The sequence below is a fragment of the Diceros bicornis genome, chromosome 3 (assembly GCF_020826845.1).
Source record: "Diceros bicornis minor isolate mBicDic1 chromosome 3, mDicBic1.mat.cur, whole genome shotgun sequence".
Taxonomy (NCBI): Eukaryota; Metazoa; Chordata; class Mammalia; order Perissodactyla; family Rhinocerotidae; genus Diceros; species Diceros bicornis.
The window spans coordinates 52,696,176-52,719,322 of NC_080742.1; the positions used below are offsets into that span (position 1 = coordinate 52,696,176).

The window sequence follows — 23,147 nt, forward strand, 5'->3', positions numbered from 1 at the left end:
AGGAAGAATGTAGATGGATACCCACCATGAAGTTAAGACTGGTTACTTTGGGGTAGGAGGCTTAGTAGGAAGTTGGGGAAAGAAGACAGAAGCTATTGATGTTAAATATATTTATATACAAATTTAAATTTAAATGATTCAGTGGTCACAACAAAGTGTGTTAATGCTATGATTTTGGAAAAGGAACTTAAAGATTCAAACAATTCATTCTTGGAGGGTGAGGACCCTTCATAACTAGGTAGCATTAAAAGTTGATCTTGAAGAGCAGAATTGTCACGGCCAGAAAAAGAATAGAGAAAAGAAGAACACAGCCAGCTGAGGGCAAAACATGGAAGGTTTTTGTACATGGTGCTGATGGACTGATACTTAAGACAAATCTTCTAATGGCAGCTGAAAGAGGTGCAGTGGAGACGGTGGAGGGAGGCAGGGAGATTAGTGAGTTCTTGGGATGACACCAAACAGGAAGGTAGAGCCTCAAGTAAGGACGGTAGCAGAGGAAGCCTTCAAGAGGTGATTAGGATGCAGATGTTACAGATTTGCTGCCTGCTTATTTGGAAATGGGAGTGAGGGGAAAAGGTGGCTAGAAGATAAATGATTCCAAGCTTCCTAGACTAATGAATGGGTAGGTACCATTAAACATTATGAATCCAAAAAAGAGGAGCCATTTTGGAGGGGAATGTGAAATAATGGGCCCACCATTAGATGAGTTGAGCCTGTACTGAACATTCATGTACCAACAGGTAGTGGGCAGTTAGAAATGAGGATCGAAGGAAACATGGGATTAGGGGTTGAGGACTCCTCTCCACAGAGGCAAACATAGAATAGAGTGAATACAGACAGAAAAGCAAAATATTAGGGACAAAACTTAGGGAGAAGCCTCCATTTGTGGGGCAAAGAGGTAGGAGAAGAACCAGGACAGAACAAGTTAATGGGCACAAGGGAGGAAAGGGTTTCAGAAACAGAAAGTGGCCGATGGCATCGAGTGCATGTAGGCCAAGTAGGGGAAGGTCTCAAGGGAGATGCTGTAGTTATCTATGAAGAGAAAACAGACACGAGCCAGGAATTCTTAGGATACAGGTAGTGTGACTAAATGAAGCCAGATGAGAGGGGGTTGAGGCCACAGAGGTGAGAAGTGGATGTGGAGTACAGACTGTGGTGCCAGCTTTGAACAAGGGAGAAAGAGAATGAAGAAAACACAGATGAAAGATCTAGATGAATTTTGAGGTGAAAAAGAGGGAATTGAGACTAGAGACAGAAATGGCCACTATCTTCTCAGTACAGGAACTGAGAACATCTGCTGATGAGAGGACTGAAAACTCCTTTGGGAATTTGAATACACTAGGAAACAACCTGATAAGTTTAGCAAGGTTTTTAACTTGGGATGAAAGGATGAAAGGACAGTCTTGAGGGTCCAGCTGAGGTTAAAAAGGTTGTGTCTAGGTGCTATTCTGTAGTGACTCTCAGCAGCTAGCCCGAGTAGAGAGGCACATGTTAGGTTTATCTGAGGCTGAGTTTGAAGATAATGAGTGGGCGAGGTCATTGGGACAAGGGAATTAATCTAAATTTGTAAATTCAAAGTTAATATCTAGCAACCAGCCTGAATGTGGAGGCAAGCAAGGAAGGAAGGGCTGAGACCCTAGAGGTCTCAAGGCAAACGTGGAGCCAGGGAGATGGCTCGAGAAGAGGAGGCATTGGAGACTCTGATCAACAGGGAAATGTTGAAAGATAGTGAAAGTCTAGTTGGAGAGAGTGAAAGTATAGCAGCTCTTGCTTAGGACCAAGTCCAGGGAATGGGTTTCTACAAAGGAAAAATAGGAAATCTAAGTCTATTTCTAGATGGTTTCAATATTACTGAATCTCTATTGATCCATGATAAGTTTGAAGATTTTGAAAAAATGTAATGAAGCTTTGAACTGGACTCAAAGATGCATAAAAAAAAATCAGTTGTAAATACTGATGCGTGAATATCAGACAGACCTAAAAAATGGCCTGATACGATTTGAGTTGTATAAGCAAGCTTTTCAAAGCACTGATCGCCCTGAGAACAAACTGTAGATGACAAAGAAGTTATACAAGGAGGCCCAGTGCCTAACAAGTGAATCATATCATCCAGTTCTGCCAAGACTCACCTATCCTAACACATGTTTTATGCCAGTAGCACAAGCTAATTCTGTTGGAGCAAGCCAAAATGTCACATAAGGGGTCTTTCCAGCTTCCCAGTGTCCCTTGAGAGTACACGGTTTTTGCAGAACACAATGAGAAAGCCAAATCAGGTTAGAGATATTACAAGGAAAATCTGGCAGGCAGCCATCTCGGCTTTGTTTCAACTGATGTCCATAAAAACATAGGCTAAGAAAATGGTAGCATAACGTCTGGTGTTTGAGATCTAACAGCATGCAGCATGTTTATGGCATGCATTAGGCTACAAACTTCAGGCTGGGGCACACAGCAGAACTTCAGATCTGGTGGACAAAGGAGGGAAATAGCAAAGGCATGTCTTGTACTGTAATAAACATGACTGCTCTCAGAAGACCACAAACAGCTGGTTTCATGAAAAAAAAAAAATACTGCCTTTAGATTAAAAAAAAAAAAATCAAATACTTCAGGCTTGTTTGTATAAAATAAATAGAAAGCCAGTGCACACTTGGCTAATTACGGCATTTTTTATGAGGCTATGACTGACTATAATCTGGCAAAAATGAGTAACTGAAATAGGAAGAGTGAGGGTTTGGGGGAATTAGGTGAGGTTTTGGAGTGGGAATAAAAGTGGGGAAGAGGAAGAAAGCTTTCATTAAGCAGTTCACATTCCGGTAGGAGGATTAAAAAAAAAGGATCCAGACTGATTTTATTTTCGTTCAAAACAACCTCTTATGCAGTATATTTTCCCTTAAGTTCTTGAGCACATTTATAATGACTGCTTTCAAGTCTTTGTTTCCTAAATCTAACATCTGGGCCATCTCGGGGAGGGTCTCTCGACTGCTTTTTTTTTTTTTCTCGTCTAAGGGTAAGATTTTCCCATGTCTTTCATGTCTAGTAATTTTTTATTTTATATTAGACATTGTGATATCTGATTCACTCGTGTGAAGACTACTAATTTTTGTTCTAGCAGGCAGTTCAACTGCAGGCTGATCATGTTGAACTTGTGTAGGCCTAGATTTTTATTCTATTAGGGTGAATCTGTGGCAAGTCCGAAGTGGTTCCCAAGACCTTCTAACTCACTTCCAAACTCTGTCCCTTCTGAAGATCTTATGGAGGCTTGGTTTTAGGTGTTGTTAGGGTATCTCCAGAGCAGGCCACATTCTAGGACAAAGTCCTTATTTCTAATTTGAAGTCTTTCTGCTATGAAGATTAGGGTGTTAACAAGTTGTCATTTCCATGCTGGCTAGGCTGGAACACAATGCCTACCAGCACTGCTTGATCTCTGGGCTCACTGTTCCATCCTCACCTCTGTAGCTGCTGCTCTTTGGTAAGACTCACAGTCTTACCCTGAACATGTGCAGCCCACTCTCAGCCATGGACTCATGAAGGACCCTCATACAGACTTTGTGGCCTTTCTGCACAGATCTCTCATCTGTAATCACCCTGTGCTACAGATTCCAGTGGCTTTAGTGGCCCAAACTCTGACCTATCTGTGCTTAGTTCAGGGGAACTGCTATGTAGTGCTTCGGCTCTAGCTCACTCCACTGCAGCAAGGAAACTGTCCTCAGAGAGGGAGCCAGGGGATCACAGGGCTCACCTCCTCAGTTTCCTTTCTCTCAGGGATCACAGTCTTGTACTGCCTCTTCAGAGCCTGAAAACAATTCTCTCATACATTTGTCCAGGTATTTATGGCGGGAGAACTAGTGATGGCCCTCATTTAGTATATTTTTCTGCTGCATTCCATATCAACACTGAATAAAAATTAAACAACATTCCATTTTCATGACATAGCCCTCTCAATGCACACGGATAGTAGAAGCTCCTGGTTTTTTAGAGAAGTGTCCCTAGAGTTCCTAGAATCATTCATTTATTCACTCTCTCATTCACTCATACACAAATACACATTCATTCATTCACTCATTCAATAAATATTTACTGACAGTCTACTGTGTGCCAGACACTGTTTTGGGGGCTGGGACACAGTTGTGGGAGACAGAAAATGTCCCTGTGCTCATGGAGATTATTTCCTGGTGGGAATTCTTCTGGCCCTGCTACAAAGCAATGCTTCCTCTGCAGTTGTTCCTCTAATTATTGACTTGCTAGAGAAAAGGGCAACTTAGCATGAGCGAATATAAAGAATAATAAAAAGACCTATTACTTATATAACACTATGTCACAGTGTTATATGTGCTTTATACACACTGATTTAATACTCACAATAAAAAATATTATTATTATTAGAGATGAGGAAACAGAGGCCGAGACTTTCCAGAGGCTCACGTGGCTCACGAACAGCAGAGACAGGACTCAAACCTAAGCAGTCTGACTCCTGCTCCCCTACTCTTACCCACTGCATTGCCATACTTCTCAGAGAAAGAGAGAATTACATTGGAGATGGGAGGAGTAAACAGTGCTAGTTTCCAAGCAAAAAAATAAAAGCTTTATTTTTAATAAAAGCCAGGTAGATGTCTGTCTGGTCAGGGTGCAAGAAGTAAATGGATCACTATTAAAAGAGGCCCAAGAGTAGAAAAGTTGATTGAGTTAGCACTTAACGGCACAATTTTGTCCTATTTTTTCCTAGTTGACCATGAGAAAAAAGGTAGTATTTTGCATTTTGAATCAGAAAACAAATAGAAAGCTGTACTGAATAAAAGCCTTCAAGTTTCCTTGGGGAAGTTGAGGATGTAGGTGGAAGTGATATAATTCTAGCAACCCTCAACTGGTATACACAGAACTAGTCCCATCAGATGCTTCAAGAAAAAGTGCTCTGGGATCAGGTACATATGAGAATTACATTATCCCTCTTGGAGACTTAAAATGCCTATCAGCGTAGGAGAGATCTGATAAATCCTATGGTAAAGAAACCCATTTTATTTAACTCAGGATTTCCCAAACTTAATTGACCACAGAAACCTTTTGTGAGTAAATGTGTTGTGTGGGTGCTTGTATGCATGCAGATGTGTGTGAAACTGGTAAATATTCTTTGATATTATTGTTCTATGAAACTCGTTTTAGAATTTGCTGTTTAACTTTAAATAGCAAACACTAAGATAAATAAAATCCACTTCTAGAGGAGGTCAAACCTAACTACTACTGTGCCAAGCAATGCAGACAGTCTTACAAAGAGAATTCGAGTAGAGATGTAGTTTAGGTATAAGAGAACATTCAAGTTTTATTAGGTAGTAAATGAAAAAGATTGAGTGTAAGAAGGTACCAATTTGTGCCTAGGCCTGATATTCCTTTACAGCTTACACCAAAATGACACACATATTTTAGAAATTAATTTGGAAATTCCAATTTATATTATTTTAATAAAAACATATTTTGTAGAGAAAATAGTATAATTAATAGCCATGGCCACATACGTTATCATGTCTTTAAGTTCTCAGTTACCCATTTCTAGTGAGTCACAAGTTATTAACAAGCTATCTTGTTACCTCAAGGCAGCTTCCTGAACTACATCATAGTAACCTGAAGGAAACACCCAAAGGCAACCCAGTGTTCTCATCAACCTTTTTATGGAGACTCACCTGACTTCACCCTGTAGCTCATCTATCTAGCACCTACCTATTGGTGGACGTGGTGGAGGATAGTTCCTGTGTGTTAACTGTGCTCCTCTCTTCTTTCTTCCTGATCTAAGATGCTAAGGTGTCCTTCCCCACTATAGCTGAGGCCTGCTATGCTAGGATGTGCCTGCATACTCAACCCAATTTCCTGGTAGCAATACATCCTTTAGGAGTTACTGGTCCTCTCTCATAGCATTTTCAGCTTCTGCTGTCTCCTGCTGTCTCATCATATTAGGCTGCTACCCTCCAATTATCTACAGCATGATAATCACTCTTATCTTTATAGCTCTCTGCATCCCTCTGCCCAGCTGTCCTACTCTATTTTTCCAGCATTGGATAGCTGTCCAAATTCTCCTCTCCCTCTTCTAAACTAGTACCTTACTCTCTGATATCCCAATAAGGCAAGGCGTACGTGATGAGGAACTCAGATTCTGTAGCCTCACTGTGCAGGTTTGAACCCACCTGGGGAGCTAGGGCAACTTACTTAACTCCTGAGTCTCAAGCTCTGCACCTGTAAACTGAAGATCATCGTAGTGCCTCCTTCATATGGTTGTTGTGAAGATTAAATGAAATAAGCAAAGTAAAAACTGCTTAGCATAGAGCTCAAGGCATGAAAAGTTATGTTCGTTTTTTCTAGTATTATTTCTTCTATATTCTCTCTTTCATTCAAAATCCTCTAGCTTTTCTTCTTGCCCTTTATACTGCTTTTTCTTTCCAGGCGTATAAATACCTAAGCGATTAAGTTTCCCATTACGTGGATTTTTCATTGTCTCTCACATCACAAAATTAATAGAACTTCCTATCCTTAAAATTCATATCCATCTTTTTTCCCCAGAACTGTTCCCATAACCCTAATTCATTCAGTTTTCCTCATTCTCATTAAACCATCTGTATTTTAAAATTTGCTCAAGTGTTATAACAGACCTGCTTTTAAAGAAATTAAAGTCATGTTCAACACATATTATGTTAAAAGAGTAGAGCAATTTAAATAGGTATAAATAAATGCTCTAATTTCTATGCAATTCTTTTCTTTTTATAATCCAAAAAGCTAGCTCCATTTTAAGGACCCTAACTCTCTGTTGATTTCAGTCAACGTTATTGCCAAAGAAACTTTCATCTCAATTTTGAGATGCCCAAATGTACATCTGAGTTGTATAAACACATATCTGAACAGAGAAATATTCATTCTTTTCCTGTCTTCACTGCTCAGCAAAATTAGAGTTTATTTCCCTCTGAGATTTAAGAAAAAAAATCTCTTTGTTCAACTTTAGTTTTTTAATAGTATTCTTTTCTGCTGTATTCAGGATATTGCTGTCAAGCTGACTTTCTTTCACATTACCTAATCTTTATTACTCTCTTCTTCAGTCCCTACTGGCTTCATGTGAATTTCAACAGGCTTCATGTGAATTTCAAGACATTTTCCTTCTGTATCAAAGGCCCCTAAGAATCCTTTTAGCACAACTTTCCCTGTGGCCAGGCCTGGCTTCGTCCTTGCAGCTGTCCATTGTTCAGTCCTCTCTTTCACTTACTAGGTGTTTATTTACGACCTACAAACAAATATCCAGAGTGTCTACCACGTGTTAAGTACTATGCTATGAATGTGGCACTGTCCACAAAGGGATCCTGAATGAGAAGGGGTGTTAGTAACCTGGGCAACCTTCCATACCCAGGCCTTCTCTTCACCTCAACATCACTAGTAAACTGACCAATCCCCTACACATGTCTGCTTCTCTATCAGCTGGGGCTTGAACCCACCAGATGACATCTTGAGGAGACAACCAAAAGAAAACCCAGAAGGTGAGAGCATTCTGGGACCACTGGGCCATCTCTTCAACAGGTCACTGTCAATAAAAGGGACTCTGCCAGATTCAAAGAAACTCGAGGGGCAAAACATCCAGGTGCAATGCGATGTTCTGGATTGGACGCTGGATCAGACAAACAGCTATAAAGAACATGTTTAGTTCACCTGGGGAAATCCGAATATGACCTGGGTGTTAGATTAGATTCACGTGTACTGAAACAGAAAAGTGGTTATCAGTGGCTAAAGAGCAGGTTACAAAACAATATGTACAGTTCTCAGTTAAAAATTATACATGTATTTTTAAAAAATGATCTGAAAAATATGTGTTCAAGTGTTACCAGCAATGCTATCTGGGTGGTGGAAATGTGATGTTCTAAAGTAAAAAAAAAAAATTTCTTGTTTGATTATATTTCTAATTGTCTACAATGCCTGTATACGGCTGTAATAATAAAAGGTTATTTTTAAGAATGACTCATTTGCTCCCAGAAGACTCATCCAAGAGATTTCACACCCACTGATTATGCCCTGACTCTCTAGGATTCTGGTAAATCCCACTACATAGTTCATGCTAAGTTATCACACTTGATCCAGGTTCTCTGGTGGTTTTCTCTGTGGCCCTTGTCACTATTCCTTGACTTCTTTTGTAGTCCCAAATCACACCTGGCAGAATATTTAGTTCTTCAGTGAGTATAACACCTGTGTAATTAGTAGATCCCTGCTGCCAACAAGCCTGACGATATAAACAGGAAGAATGTGAAAAACTCATAGACTCTTATTAGAATAAGGCTTAGTATTACATGGATTTGTATACACATAAGTGACATATTTTACCCAAAACACAATGGCCACACTATTAAAAAGTCCTATTCAATACCACAATTAATCTATAAGGTTATTCATACTATTTCCTAATATTAGTAGGCTAATTAACATATTACATTCACATGTATAATTAAATATATATAATGTATAATTAAAGATTTTTCAAAACCTATGCTAATCAGGGGAACACAGCTTTTGTGAGAAAGCCAGATATGCACATACATCTTTCTTTGTATCTGCTGTAATTTTGAAGGTGTTCTACTTAAAACATCTCAAACATTATGGGTAATGAAAAACTGTATATATTTTATCTCATTTCTCTGATAAGTAGGAAGTCCAAAGGAGACATGCAAATAGATATTTATGTTAATGAATCCTTTTTAAAACATGCTTCATAAAGAACTTGAAACTGAGCACAGGCAACTCCAATTCAAAGCTCTCTCTAGGCAAGATTTAAGTAAGTTTTCTAAAAAGGCATTAAAATGAAACAGTACAGATAATTCATTCCCAGCTTTCCACTTCAGACTCTGAACCTCCACTCTGGTACCAGGAAACTGAAAACACTCTTTGCCTTATATATAAAAGGGACAGTCAATAGAAATTCATGTGCTGAATTACGAGCAGAGAGTTTTTCATTCTCATTAAAAACTAGGTTTGCTTTTGCTTTGCTTTTTTCTCTTGGGCGGTGTATGTTTTCTTAATGTAAGTTGATTTCAGGTTCTCTCCAAAAATCACTGTCTCCTTAACTATTTGAGTTGGCTGAAACACCAAGTCCTCTTTCGGACCCGATATATCAAGTTCTAACTGTTCTCTAAAGTCGTGCTCACACGTTCGGTTTCAGTAAAAACTCACGTTACTCTACACAGATAGGGTCAGTTGCTGAGAATGTTTTTACTAAAAGATGAGCAGCTACTAAATAACTTTCTGATATTAAATTATTTCAATTTGTTATATCCTGATATATTCTGATATTCCAACAATGTTCTCAATTCATAAAGTACCTCTTCACTCCAGGGTTTAAAAATTTCACTCAAACATAAATCCATTAATCTCCCAAACTGCCCTATGAAGTCAAAAGAGCATACTCTGACTCTGCATACAAAATACTTCCAGAATGAGCTTATAAATCAGTCATGTTTTCAGCCATGTGCACAGAGAACTACGATCCTACATCTCCCCAACAGAGAAACAAGAAAATTCCACAGAGGTTGATTTTAAATAATCTCCTGTAAATATTTTAAGACTGAAAACATTTTTTCCTACTCTATTAAACAGATACATTTAAAAAATAAACATGTGGTAGATATAAGGTTGCTATAAATTCTGAAAATGGCTTACCTATTGATGTAACTGAGGGCAACATAGGTTGGCTGCTGTAATTCTTGTTTTTCTAAAACACGTGGATCTGTATCTGTAATAAAAACACAATTATGATTTTTCAGCTTTTGCATCAGAATATATGAGGCTACCTAACATAAAGTAACAGAGGCTAAACAGAGAATAAGATTAATTTAGTCTACCTCTTTTTAAAGAAAACTCAGTCAGAAAGCACAATCATTTGTTCATTCATTCATAAATAACAAGACATTGCATTACTTTTCAAGGGAATTCCAAACATCAACGGTGATAAAACGTCCATCTGTCACACAAACTCCTGCACAATCCCCCTCATAAATATTGGTTTTCACTGCTTACAGTTACAATGTTGGCATGGTTTTTGGTGGTTAATCGGCCTAAGAAAGAAAGTCTCTGTTAATTATGCTCACTTCAATGCTGGAACAAATTAGTTGCCCTTGGAAAGCTCCATCCATTTGAAAATCTACTGAGTATTGTTCTTGTTTACTGAACACTTTTCTGGGTTTGGATTCATATTCTGGAGAGCAGCTCTTCTCCTTTTTAATTGTATAATGAGTTTATTATAATTTTTCTAGACTCTCAATCAGAAATTTTCATACTGGTTCAGAATCCACAAACACCACATTCATCAGAGGGTTTTCCCCTTAAAGAGGGAGAATTCAACACCATAGCAACCTTCCGTAATGCTGCTTCTCCACACAGCACACAAAAAATGCAATTTTCATGACTAGAAACGTTTTCTCAAGCTTCTCATGTACAGAAATGATTGCGCTAAATACACACAAAAGCATATAAGTAAATATATAAATATGTTAAAATATAAAAATAAATATATAAACATATAATAAGACTGTAAAGGGAGGCAACTGAGCACATTTTTGTTTTCTTAGAAAAAGGTTCAGACAGTTCACAGATTTCTTTTCATTATAACCTCATTTAAAACCGTCTCGTTATTAGACCTCTTCCAGCTGCACTTGGCAGTCACCTTCTTTGATGTAATGACAGATGTTGTTTCAAGCACCTTTGTACAGGAAGTATTTATTGCACGTGGTAGATGTAAGATACACTAACTGCAAAGTGCATTAACAGGTGACGGGGGTAGGGGGTGCAGACACAGTGGCATAGAACATGGGTGGCAAAAATGACAGCCTAAAAAGCAATTTACAATGCTTTCGACTCCCAGACTAAAACTGGACAGTAGTGGCAATTTTATTCTTGGTGTTAAAGTTAAGAATCTCATGTTCACTTTATTGTTTTTCCTATGCCAAGAATTTCAGGGACACACTATTCAGAAACCCTGCTTCCTGGGTCTTTGCCACTGCAGGTCCTTGAAAGCCAAATTCTGAAACAAGAGACAAAGATTCTCTGAATGGCTCCATCCAGTCGGGTCTCAAGGTTTTGGCGGTGCAAGTGAGAACAGATCATAAACTCAGCATTTCCTCTCCCTCCTACGATGAATACAACTGAGGCTGCTTGTAGATCAGTGGCCTACAGATCCAACCAGCAGTTCTCTAAATACACTGAAACCACTCTTCAAGGGAACCTCAGTTTTGAAACACAACCCTCAGTCAAACTCATCTAAGTCTGCTGTAACCCCAAAGTACATCCATGTTTCTGAGAGGAACGCTTTGTGTACTTCACCGGTGCTCGCTGGAGAGGAGTCAGTAGAACAATGTTCACCAGGGAAAGGCGGTTTGTCCAAAGTAAGGTCCATTGGAATGTTGGGCAGGCCACGTGTGCAAATAGTGACTGACATGCCAATCCTGCAAGGTCTTTCTAGGTGCTTAATGAGGTAAGAAATAAGAGATTGGAGACAAAAACCATGAAAATGAAAAGAAAGGAGGAAGACAAGAAAGAAAAAGGCAGTGATTGCAAATGTCTTTGTTGAAAATTTCTTAAGTGCCCACAAAAGAGTTTCACCTCAAGTTTAGGCATTGATGATCAAGGGGCTTGGCTTTTGAGGCAGGTGCCTTAACTTGATTCACTAAAACTCATTCCTTCATAGAGACATCTGGTGCATGATTATATGAGGTATATTATTTTGAAAGAAAATAGCACCATTCTAATTCTAAAATGTGTATATAAGGGGAAGAGAGTTAAGAAGCCAATAAACATTTTTTTTTAATTTTATTTATTTATTTTTTCCCCCAAAGCCCCAGTAGATAGTTGTATGTCATAGTTGCACATCCTTCTAGTTGCTGTATGTGGGACGCGGCCTCAGCATGGCCGGAGAAGCGATGCGTCGGTGCGCGCCTGGGATCCGAACCCGGGCCGCCAGTAGCGGAGGGCGCGTACTTAACCGTCAAGCCACGGGGCCGGCCACAATAAACATTTTTATATCTTCCACTTTTACCTTTATTCCTGTAACTGATGCTCAGTCGAACAGTATTCCCACAAATCAAATTCCAAAGCTTTTGCTTCCAAATTATAACTTCTGAATATTTTAAATACTACCTCTCTAAACTACCTTGAATTTTTTTTTTCTTTTATTAGTGCATGTAGATCAGTGGCCTACAGATCCAAGCAGCAGTTCTCTAAATACACTGAAACTACTCTTCAAGGGAAACTTAGTTTGTACACACACACACACACACACACACACACACTTGCATTATTCTTTTCTTCTTCATGCTCTAGTACTTCTTTGGGGAAGGAGAAGAAAGTACCTTATATAAAATTCTATAGTTCTCTGATGCTCAAATAAATGGTGTTGGCCACTGACATTCACACAAATGGCATCTTAGAATCTTCTTTCACAAAGAATCAAGAATGGTCAGCATTCGTATTTGCAAAGCAAGGTTTTGAAATTTTGTTTTCTTACTTTGCCTTACCACCTTCGATTACCTATGTTAGACTTATACTCACATACCCTCAAATTATGAATGGTGAAACAGACTTCCAGAAGCTTCCAAATGCTACCTTTGCCATGACAAAAAACCACCTAGAAGCACCTCAGGCAGGATTCTCCTCTTTTTCTAGAATGCAGAGTCTGGTAACCAACAGGAAAGCAGAACTTCCAGACAGACGTCCACCAGGCCTAAAACATCTTTTTCAGATTAATGTTTCCTTGAGCAACCTTTATTTAGAACACCCATTAAAGCTTTGAGTTCTTAAGAAGAAATTAGGTACTTGGTGCCCACAAATCAGGAAAGGCCTGCATAAGTGCTACTGGAGAAATAGCATCAGCTGCTGGTCACAAATAAACATCAGCTCTGTCACTTGCTTCCTGGCTGACTGGTGTTCGGTGATCATGACTCACCATTTTATGGATTTAATTACTCCACTGAGCACTTCACATTCAGTAACAGTATAATAGCTGCCTTCATCATTTCTCCCCTTCTGACACAAAAGTAACTGTCTGACGCCAAAAACTCTCTACAGGAAAGGATTAGAGAGACAAGAGACTAGGATTTTCACAGCAGGACAATGACATACTCAGGAAGATGGAATGAACATTATCAGAACAAACTGGAGAGAGTAACACTATCCATTGGATATTACTGAATTCAATAAAAAGAACTTTCTTATACCATGTGCCACACCATTGAGAAACTTTCGCCTATGACAAGTTGCTACAATAAGAAATGTGATATGAATTGTGATGGCTATAGCACACAATCTCCCAGATATTTCTCTGCCTTGTTTGTTTATGGCGCCAGTAAAAACGTGAAACTGGAACACTGGCTACCATCGCCCAGAGATATAATCTGCCTCACTAAATGGTCTATGGAATAGAAACATTTGAATTTTTCATAGCCACACAATGCTCCTTAAGCTGGCAACAGCTTGCCAAGAAAGCAAGCATTTCTATAACGTGGTTGAGGACAACCACATACAACAATACCACTTTCATATCACTAAGAAGTAACAGGAAGAAAAACTCAAACTTTTTCAGCAGGGCAGGATATAGCCAAAAAAAGCACTCAGGGTTTACTGCTTTCTGCCTCATACCACCCCTCACACACTCACTGATTTCAAGTTGACTGAAGGCTAAGAGAATTCAAATATTAAAATGGATTTAAAAATATTCAAGCAATAAAAAACTATCAGCTTACCTCAAAGTTTCTAAAACAGAGCATCCTCTGAAGTAGGCAGCAACGTACCTCTTTTCTCACTCCTATCTTGGGGTAAGAACTTGAATGCCCAGCTCTACAGTAAAGACGAGACACAGGCACAAAGTGGAAGCTTCCTATAGCTCATATGGCCTTAGTGGCTCGTGGTTTCACATAGATTCAAGTAAGCAGCAAAGGGCTCAATGTCATAGCACTAGCTCCATTACTTCTCAAGTGGCGAGGAGGAAAGCAAGGCATATGGCAGAAATAAGGAAAGGGCCAGCATTCAAACCCTTCTCAGTGGGAACTTAAACTGCAACATGACCACGGCAAGGCAAACAGCACAGACCACTGCGGTCAATCAGTAAGGCCCCTTTCATCAGCTCTGCTGTCTCTGGTGTTGGAAACCGATGGCAACCAAGCATCTGGATTTGTGATATACATTGAGCCTTTTGTAGTGCTATCTTCAAGCCTAATGAAAACCTGATCAAGGTGTTTGCTGGGTTAACTGAGGCCAATTAACGAGCTCGTGGGCTTTGGCTATGCTTCAGATAGTACTACATTGCTGGGCTTTTATGTACTACCTGGAACCACTTATAATTTTAACAGTCAGAAACCTGCTGTACTACCTCTCAACAAAACTAATGAGGCCTCTATCGGCAATGAGCTATTTGCAGGCTGGGAGGCAGCAGTGAGGGGAAGATGTGATATCATGCCCCCTTGAGAAGGCCTTCTTCAAATTCTATATCCTCCAAACACGAGGCTCTTTTCTAAGTGTGTATGGCAACAGTGGGAGGCCTGGGAGGATGTGAGTAGGAAGGCAGTGGGTGATCTGCAGCACTGGAAGACCCTGGAGATGCAAAGGCCCACCCAGCCAGATGAGTGATTTTGAAGATCTGGGCTGCATACACCACTTTGCTTTGGACTCGCTCAGTAATAATTAATGGTCACAATCTGTCTCAGTCTTCCCCAACAGTTGAACTCACAGAGCCACAGAGTTCTAGTCCATTCAGCATAGCCTTCCACAGCATCCCTGGCTGAGTTCGTCATTTCTCTCCTCCTTTCTCTGCACCACTTCATTGCTAGCACTATCTCTGTACTTATGTCACCATAGAGGCATGATCTGGGTACACCTTTCCCCTTTCCACACTTCTCAGAGGTGAAGAACTGTCTTAGCTTCTTTCATATCTCCAGCATTCAGCTCAGTGCCTGGCATGTAGGAGATGCACAATAATGACTGAATGGATACACTAATTCATTAATTTTATGATGAGAAAGTGGAAGACTTTTGATGCAGATTGATCAAGGGCGTTTGTTTCCTTCACCATCCAAGGCCCCACTAAAGGAGAAATAAAGGAATAAAAAAACTCACCAAGGATAGAAGAAAGGAAAGGGAGACATCAGCAGACAAGTGATTTCAACCAGTGTTTTGGAAGGTAGACAATCCATACAGGAATGGAATGTGACCTAGAGTGTAGAGGAAGCTACAACCTCAAGCGCCTGTAGAAGAGGAGACCCACGAGCGAGGAGATGAATCCACTGCAGAAGCCCTGGAGGCCCTGGACTTGGAGGGGCCAGTATCGCAAAAGGGAAGGTTCAGGGCTGAACAGAGGAGGACTGTTTAAAAGCTTGATTATTCCAAAGACACTGAACCAGGAGACCAAGTATAGCAGAGGTAGAGGGGGGAGAGGAGAGTATAGTGCTGAAAACAGGGGGATTAAAATGGAAATATGTCTATTCCACTGCTCCCGAGAACACTGGCAGCCAGTCAGGAGGATTCCTGCCTGATTAAGTTAAGTGGGCATAGAGAAGAGACTGCCAGATGCTGACATCTGGCGATTCCCTAATTAAATGATCTCCATACAGTTAAGTCCATGGTCAACAAGCCCCAGCCATGCCTCCATCTAGAGCCTCCCATCAGCTTTTTATTGCCTTGGCCTTAAATTTGAGCCAAGAACAGTCAAGGAATGATCATTAGACATTTGAGGGAAAGTCTCGAACATGAATGGGAAATACCAAAACAAACAAATGGTGGGGGAGGGAGATAGGAGATGGGAGCAAAGGAGCAGACAAATTGAGGCTTGGGAGGGTAAGAGATATGCCTACTTACACAAACCCAGTTAACTTCAGGGCTAGGACCAGAAGCCCTGTGTCCTGAGTCCCATTAGGCCAGCATTCTGACCATTAAAAAGGCTGCTCATCCTCTGAAGTCAACTAATTGCTACCATCCAGTTGTAACATGGGACTCCATACAATCTTTACAGCTTTCTTAAAAGCCCGGCAGAGCTCCGTTGCAACTTTCACTCCATTTTTAGGACTGAATTTGATGAACCAACAATTTACAAAGACCAACGTTTAATTCACGGCTAGTTTACTTCAGCTGCTGAAATAAATATTTCTTGTTGGCAATGGCCTTTACAAAAAAAAAAAGAAAATCCTACAATTGCACATAACTAGCCTTTGAATGGATCAACTTTTCCTTAGTTTATAGACACGTCATTTGAAACTTTTCCCAAGCCATAATTTCCATTACAGGGCAGTCAGTGCAAATTACAGTGAGATTCTTGCCTTCCCAAATTCAATGTGAAATCCAGATGCAGTTAAGTGTTGTTGTAAACTTTATGAGTTAAATATCTAAAAGTCGGGGACACTGTGCAGCACAATAATTCCATCTATTAAAAAAAGCATTCATGTTCACATTTGTAGCCTGAGTTTTCCTCCACAAGTGAATGAATAAACATTATTCATCCAAGAACCATTTGGACAATGCTCTAGGAGGCTGATTTATAAACAAACGCAGCATGTTGCAGCCTCCCGGGTTTATGGCACGGCCAGAGGGTTAATGTTATTAGAAATAGACAGTTCTGACTATGATGCTTTCTAACTCTTTACTAACCCATCAAACTCCTAGGTTCATCGATGACTTTGACTGAGAGTGGTAGCTATTTTCCCCTAAGTATAAGATATATAGTCCTGTATCTATGTAAATGACATTATCAGACCATACCCTGCTGTGGTGACAGGGTTTTATTTATCTACACTAGCTCTTACCTTGTTGTTACCTGTGATGAGAGAGCCTGCCAAAGACCATCATGCCTGCCAGGTATGTTTGTGAAGTACACAACATGTACATCTGTATACAGTAGCCCTGGAGACTAGGGTGCTGGGATTATACAACAATAAAATCCTTTCAAACAGGAGTACAGCAAAAACTTGGTCCCATTTACTCCTATGTGCATGTGCGCACGTACACACAAATATACACATCTGCTTTCCCCAGAAATGAACCTGATGATGGATCCAAGTAGCATGCAATACAAAAGATCATGAAGGAGCTTCTATGTCACCCCTTCCCACAGGAACAGACTATAAGCAGGTATCTGGAAAAGAAGATAGCTGCTGGTGGGTGAGGCTAAGTGACAAAAGAAAAGGCAGGGAAAATGAGGCTCTTGAATTACTCTCTTCAAGGCTGGAAGGGAAATAAACTGTTTATGCAAAGGAGACCTTCCACTCGTTCTACCTAAAATTGTCTGCCCGAAGAAATCCTACCCATCCTCCAAGACACTGGCCTGTATACTACCTCTATCATGTGCTGTGCTATACATATTTGCAAATCTATCTTAACACCCCAACAAAATGGAAGCTCCTTAAGGGACCAGATCTTAGAGGCCACAAATCCTAAGCCCAGCGCTCTGTAAATAATCAGTGCTCATTATGATGTATACTGAACAAAGAAATGAATGCCCTGGACAAGCATAACACAAAAGACACAAAGATAAGCATCCAGCTCACAGTTCCACTAGGAGAGTCAGACAGGAGAGGAAAATAGACTCATGGATAAATGACTGCACCAGTATGTATATGCACTATTCAAGCACAGATGTTTGGAGAGCTACAAAATGATGCAACATTCAGAATAATGGGAAAGGGGGCAGATAGGGCTAATCCGGGAAGGTTTTATTGATGAATAGGAACGGAGCTGGGTTTTGAAGGAAGGGAGTGAGGCAGAGGGAAGCATTCATAGGTGAGGGCAGGAAATCCAAGAATAGCATTACGTTTGAGGCAGAAAGCACAGGTGAGAAGTCTGTGGGTACTATGGAAAGGTAGCAGGGCTGAAGAGCCAATATTCTTTAGTTACAGAATGTTTATACTTTAGAACAGTGGTTCTGAACTGTGGGCAATTTTGCCCACCAGGGTATCTAGTGGGTAGAGGCCAGGAATCTGCTAGACCTCTTATGATACACACACAGGACAGCTCCCCACCCCAAACAAAGAATTTTCTGGCCTAAAATGTCATTAGTGCCAATGGTAAGAAACTCTGCTTGAGAGCTACATGAATATCAGGAGAAATGGAGCTATTACTCCTAGGTTGCTTCTAGATGATCATTTCCGTTATTTTCTGTGGTCTAAATCAAGAGGCCAGAAGGCTGGTTAGGAGGCTACAAAAGAAGAATGACACAAGAGGTGGTTTGGACCTAGATAAGAGCTCTGACTTTCTCGATGGAGACACAGAAAGTGAATTCATTTCGAGACAGACAGACTGAATTCTTGCCATGTGCTCACTGCTCAGGGGAAATTCTAAGTCAGAAGATTCACAACTGAGCAAGACAAAAGAACACAATTCACAGTTAATAATAACCCAAGACAGACTGTGATGTGTGCCAATATAGAGGAATACACTAACTGCTGTAGAAACAAAACATGATTCTCTGTGAGAATCAGGGAAACTTCTTGAAAGAAAATTTTACATGAGCCTTGAACTAAATCTCCAGTCAGAAAAGGTGAGAAAAGAATAAGTGAGTCAGAAGAGAAAAGGGTTTAAACAGACGAGCAGAAACGAGTAGCGAGTGGCAAGACGTCCAGTGTAGCTGGAACTCGGCAAGATGAGTTTGAAACACAGATTGGGCCCACATCCTGGAAGGCTTGAAATGCTCTCTAAGAGTTCAGACTTCATCCTGCAGGCAGGAGCCACCGAAGGTACAAACTGATATGGCTCGTGTTTTAGAAAAATAACTGGTGGTGTGGAGAATGGGGGAGAAACTGGGATACAGACATAAGATTTAGTGAAAGTAGAAATGGAAATACAAGATTTTTATGTTATAGATCTGAGTGCCTCATTACCAAAAAGTAAGGCAGTAACTAGAAAGTAAAAGGGTTTGACAGACAAGAAAAGGAGGTCTGCTTCTGATGTGTGGTTAGACATTTTGCAGAACCAAGAAGTCTGGGCCTCAAAGAAAGGAGAGATAAAGGACTTGTGATACAGATAGGGACTGAAATGCTGAGGAATCCCATTCCAGCAGGCACTTGAACCAGAGCACGTCCCTCAAAACAAAACAAAACAAAACAAAACAGTGATGAATAGTAAAAACCCAACTACTCTGGCTAAAAACGTGGTTATCATGTAACTCAGCCAATTAATCAGTAAGTATTGACTGAGGATCTACTAGGCCTAGTAGAATTCCAGCAAGGATAAAGAAAAGCCAGAGGTAGTACCACACTTGAAACCACATAACCGGCAAATTTCACAAGAAAGTGTGTATAAAAGAGTGGGGAAAAAACAGAAATGAGTCAAAACTGACCCTGAAAGAAAATTTTACATGAGCCTTGAACTAAATCTCCATATATAGTAAAAACCCAGTGTTCAGTATTTTAAGTGATCTGAGACCTGAGTCTCTAAGGCTCACTACTGTAATTACTATCTCATTGAAACTCCTGCTCCCTCCTCTTAGTGTTGCTCAGGATTATAATGCAACTCCACACAAGTCAAATGGCCTCAGTTCAATACCAGCTTTATAACCTCCTTAAGCCTCAGTTTTTTTCATCTATAAAATGTTGATAAGGATAATACTTTTGCCTTGGGCTGAAATGAGGATTAAACAAGCAATGTGTTAGGTGTAGCTACTACTCAGTTCTTAAGCCCATCAAGTGTTTTGAAATTAAACTCTGCACTGTTGTGGTTTATCTCCATTTTATAGTCAGTGGCGTAACGATGCAGAGAAAATCTAAGACCTTATCATTCACACAACATGGCAGAGAATCCTGGCTGCCATCCAATAGTCATTTTTCCTTTCTTCCTCCATAATGCATAGGAACATGGCTGTCTTATATAAAGACTACATTTCCCAGCCTTCTTTGAGCCAGGTGCAGCCATGTGACTAAGTCCTGGCCAACAGGATATAAGGTTTCTGAGAAGCCCCCTTAAAGTCATGTGCCTTTCTTTGTGGTAGTTTCCTTCCTGCTGGCTAGAAGAATGACTAGAGCTCCTGCATCGACTTTGGATGTGAGATAATCTTGGGAATGGAAGTCATACGTGGTGGAGAAACACAGTAGGAGTTTGGATCCCTGATCCTGTGAAGCCCCACATCGCTTTTGCACTGACCACCTCCAAACTTCTTGAAAGCGAGAGAAATAAACTCTTCCACTTAAGCCATGGCTATTTGAGGGTTTTCCAGTTACACACAGGAAAACCAAACCTTAACTGAAACACAAAACAACTGGGATGCTAGTTTATTTTTTTGGACCTGAAATTCTAATCTGAAACATGAAATATTTTATGGCCTGCCTTGTTTTTCTGGATTTTTAAAAATTCTCTTTAAGAATTTATCATACTAAGCTCATAGAATGAAAATCAGAGTAAAATTACACCTGCATCACCACAGCTTCTGTGGCTCACTCTTAAACCAGGATGGTTAAAGAAGGAAGAGGAGGAGGAAACCATCATGTCAAATTATGACTCCTTTGGTGGCTTTAGGACTTTCTCCCGAATTGGTTATTAGTGGGCAATAATGAAGCAAATCGCACATGCATATTACTTCTGAGTTATGAAAAATGCAACCAGCAGTAACCTTTGAAGCTGTCAGGATCTTTTCAGGCAAGCAATTAAAGTGAAAAATGAGAGTGTGCACAACTTCCATCACCCAATACTACATGTAATAACACCGCCTGCAAACACTGACATAAGAGTGGGGCTCAGTCTGAATATTTATTAATGCAGATCTGTTCCCATTTGTTCCTCTTTTTTCCCCCTGTAATCCATCCCACCCCTACCAGCCAAAAATTTTTTTCTCTTTAAAGGGCAGCTCTGACATCATGAATTGCATTCACCTGAAACCTACATACACTGTGACATCTCTACCATCTGCACCTAAAGAAATTTCCTTCTCTCTCCCTTGACCAAAATATAAATTTAGGACAAGCCTGGACTCTAGAGGAAAAAAAGTTGATAAGGAAGTAAGCCCCAATTAGAAAAACACAAAATCAAGATTAAAATAATCAACGATAATTGATATTTGCAGAAGGCCAAATATATATGTAAGTATTGGGTGCTAGGCCTTGAAGTCCCCTCCCCCACAAAAAGGTCCCAATTCTCAAGTAGACCAGACTTTAGAGGATTTGACTTATACTGATCAGTAATAAAAACAATCTAGTGTAAAAAATATCTCCTTTTCCGCTAAAGTGTAGCAATCACTCACTGTTTGTACATGTTTTTCCATTTAGTATTTGGAAGGACTTGAGAGAAATGGCAAGGATCAACACAGAGGTGAGCCAGGTGGAACAGGTCTTTCTAGGATGAGAAGAAACCCCTGTGCTGCAGTCCTAAGACCTGATGCCTGTGGGTCCTATAAGCAAGTTTGTCTCATCTGGTTTCAGCCATTTCTATACCACCAGGTACCTAGAGACCAATGGTTCTCAGCCAGAACTGCATGTTAGTATCACCTGCGTTGCTTTAAAAAAAATTCTGATGCCCAGGGCTCATCTCCAAAATATATAACTGGAGTTGACAAGCACTAATGTCGACTGAGAAGGCTTAGAAATCAGAAAAGGGATAGAGGACTAGTTGGGAAAGTCATTAAACCAAGCAGTTTGCATTTTTTTCCCCAAACTAAAAAGGCAATTGAGAAATTGGAACTGAATTATTGAAAGTGACTTAAAGGTCTTATAAACAAATCCAACATCCAGTAGACCTGGGACTCCAGTCTCCCCCATAAGCTTAATAATTAGGTAGACAGGTTAATGCCTTCATGTATTTTTAGAACCAAATCACAAACAACCAAATACCAACAATCCTTGAATTGTAAGCGATTTTCATCTACTCATAAGAGCATTCTGATAAGATCTCTGACTAGGAATCCTTTTTTTTTTTAGTCATTGATTTTCACAGTGTGTTTCTAAATTAATAAGACTGCATCAGCTAAAATATTCTGTGGGTCAGAAATGTCTGTAATTCTGATTGGCCCAAACCAGAGGAGTTTTCCTGTGCTGTTATTATTCACCTCAGTTACAAATCAGGTCATAACCAAGAGAATTAGTTTTGTATTTTGGAAGCTAGTTAAGTCAAGGATTTGGCAAAAGGAATCACCCTCATTACTTCTCATCTCCCAGGGAAGCCAAATCATTGCTTTAAAAAAGAGAAAAGAAAAAAGGCACAGAAAGAAATAGCTGAAGATCTAGACATGGAGTGACCTGATTGTTCTGCCCAAGAGTCATCAAACATAAGTGCACACATGGGTTACAGTGTCCTGGGGTCAAGGTCTGATCTGCGGAGCTCTGCCTGGCTGGCTATGGAATCACTCATGCCATCTCCACGTCCAGACAGCAGCCAGGAACACGGTGGGCAGACTCATGGGCCACAGAGGTTATGTAGTTGTTTGGATTCATTTCTCACTATTCTGTGTGGGTTGTGCATTCATTCTAATAGCTAAGGAGCAGAGGGCAACGCTGGGCTGTACTCAGATCCATCTTGCTTACGGTGTGAATTTGAGCATTTGGGCAGGCCCTGGCACCTGGCAGATGGCTCTTGGCTTCTGTGGAAGGACTTCTGGGAAGCAACTCTGGACTTGGTTGCTTTTTAATTTTTTTTTTTAGAAGTTTTAATTTCTTTAGATAGGCAATATAATATGGTAGTTATGGGCACAGTCCACTACTTACTGTGTGACTTAAGCAAGTTTCTCAGCCTAAGTCACAGTTTTCTGATATGGAAGACAGTGATTCATAGTTCCTACACTGAGGTCATTATGAAGATTAAGAGAGAGAGAAGCCATATACAGCACAGAGCACAGAGGCTGGTACGTGGTAAATATTTGATAAATCGTAGCTATTACTATTATTATTTCAGGTAGTCAGGGCTGAAAGCATTTAGTGTTTACATTGTGGGACTACATTTGTGAGCAATCAATTGCTCTTAGGTAGCAGTAATAACTGATAATAAAGATAGCATTACCATTACGGAGTGCCTACTATGAGTCAACAGGGAATGAACTGCTTTCTATATGCAGGCCTCATGAAAACCCTGCCAGGGAGATCTCACCCTCACCCATTTCCCAAAGGAAAATATAAGGCTCAAAAAAGATCCAGATCACACAACTGGGAGATGAGGCCTCAGATCCAGGTCTGACTTCCAAGCGCAGGCTA

At 40.2% G+C, this 23,147-nt stretch overlaps 1 protein-coding gene across 1 annotated transcript in view; it reads right to left on the minus strand.

The window, feature by feature from the left end:
* JAZF1 (JAZF zinc finger 1) overlaps positions 1 to 23,147 on the minus strand; it is a 320,674-nt gene that overhangs the window by 129,400 nt on the left and 168,127 nt on the right. Inside the window, exon 2 of the mRNA XM_058527563.1 lies at positions 9,667 to 9,739. Within this exon, the coding sequence (XP_058383546.1) occupies positions 9,667 to 9,739 (73 nt within the window). The remainder of the gene's footprint in view (positions 1 to 9,666; positions 9,740 to 23,147) is intronic.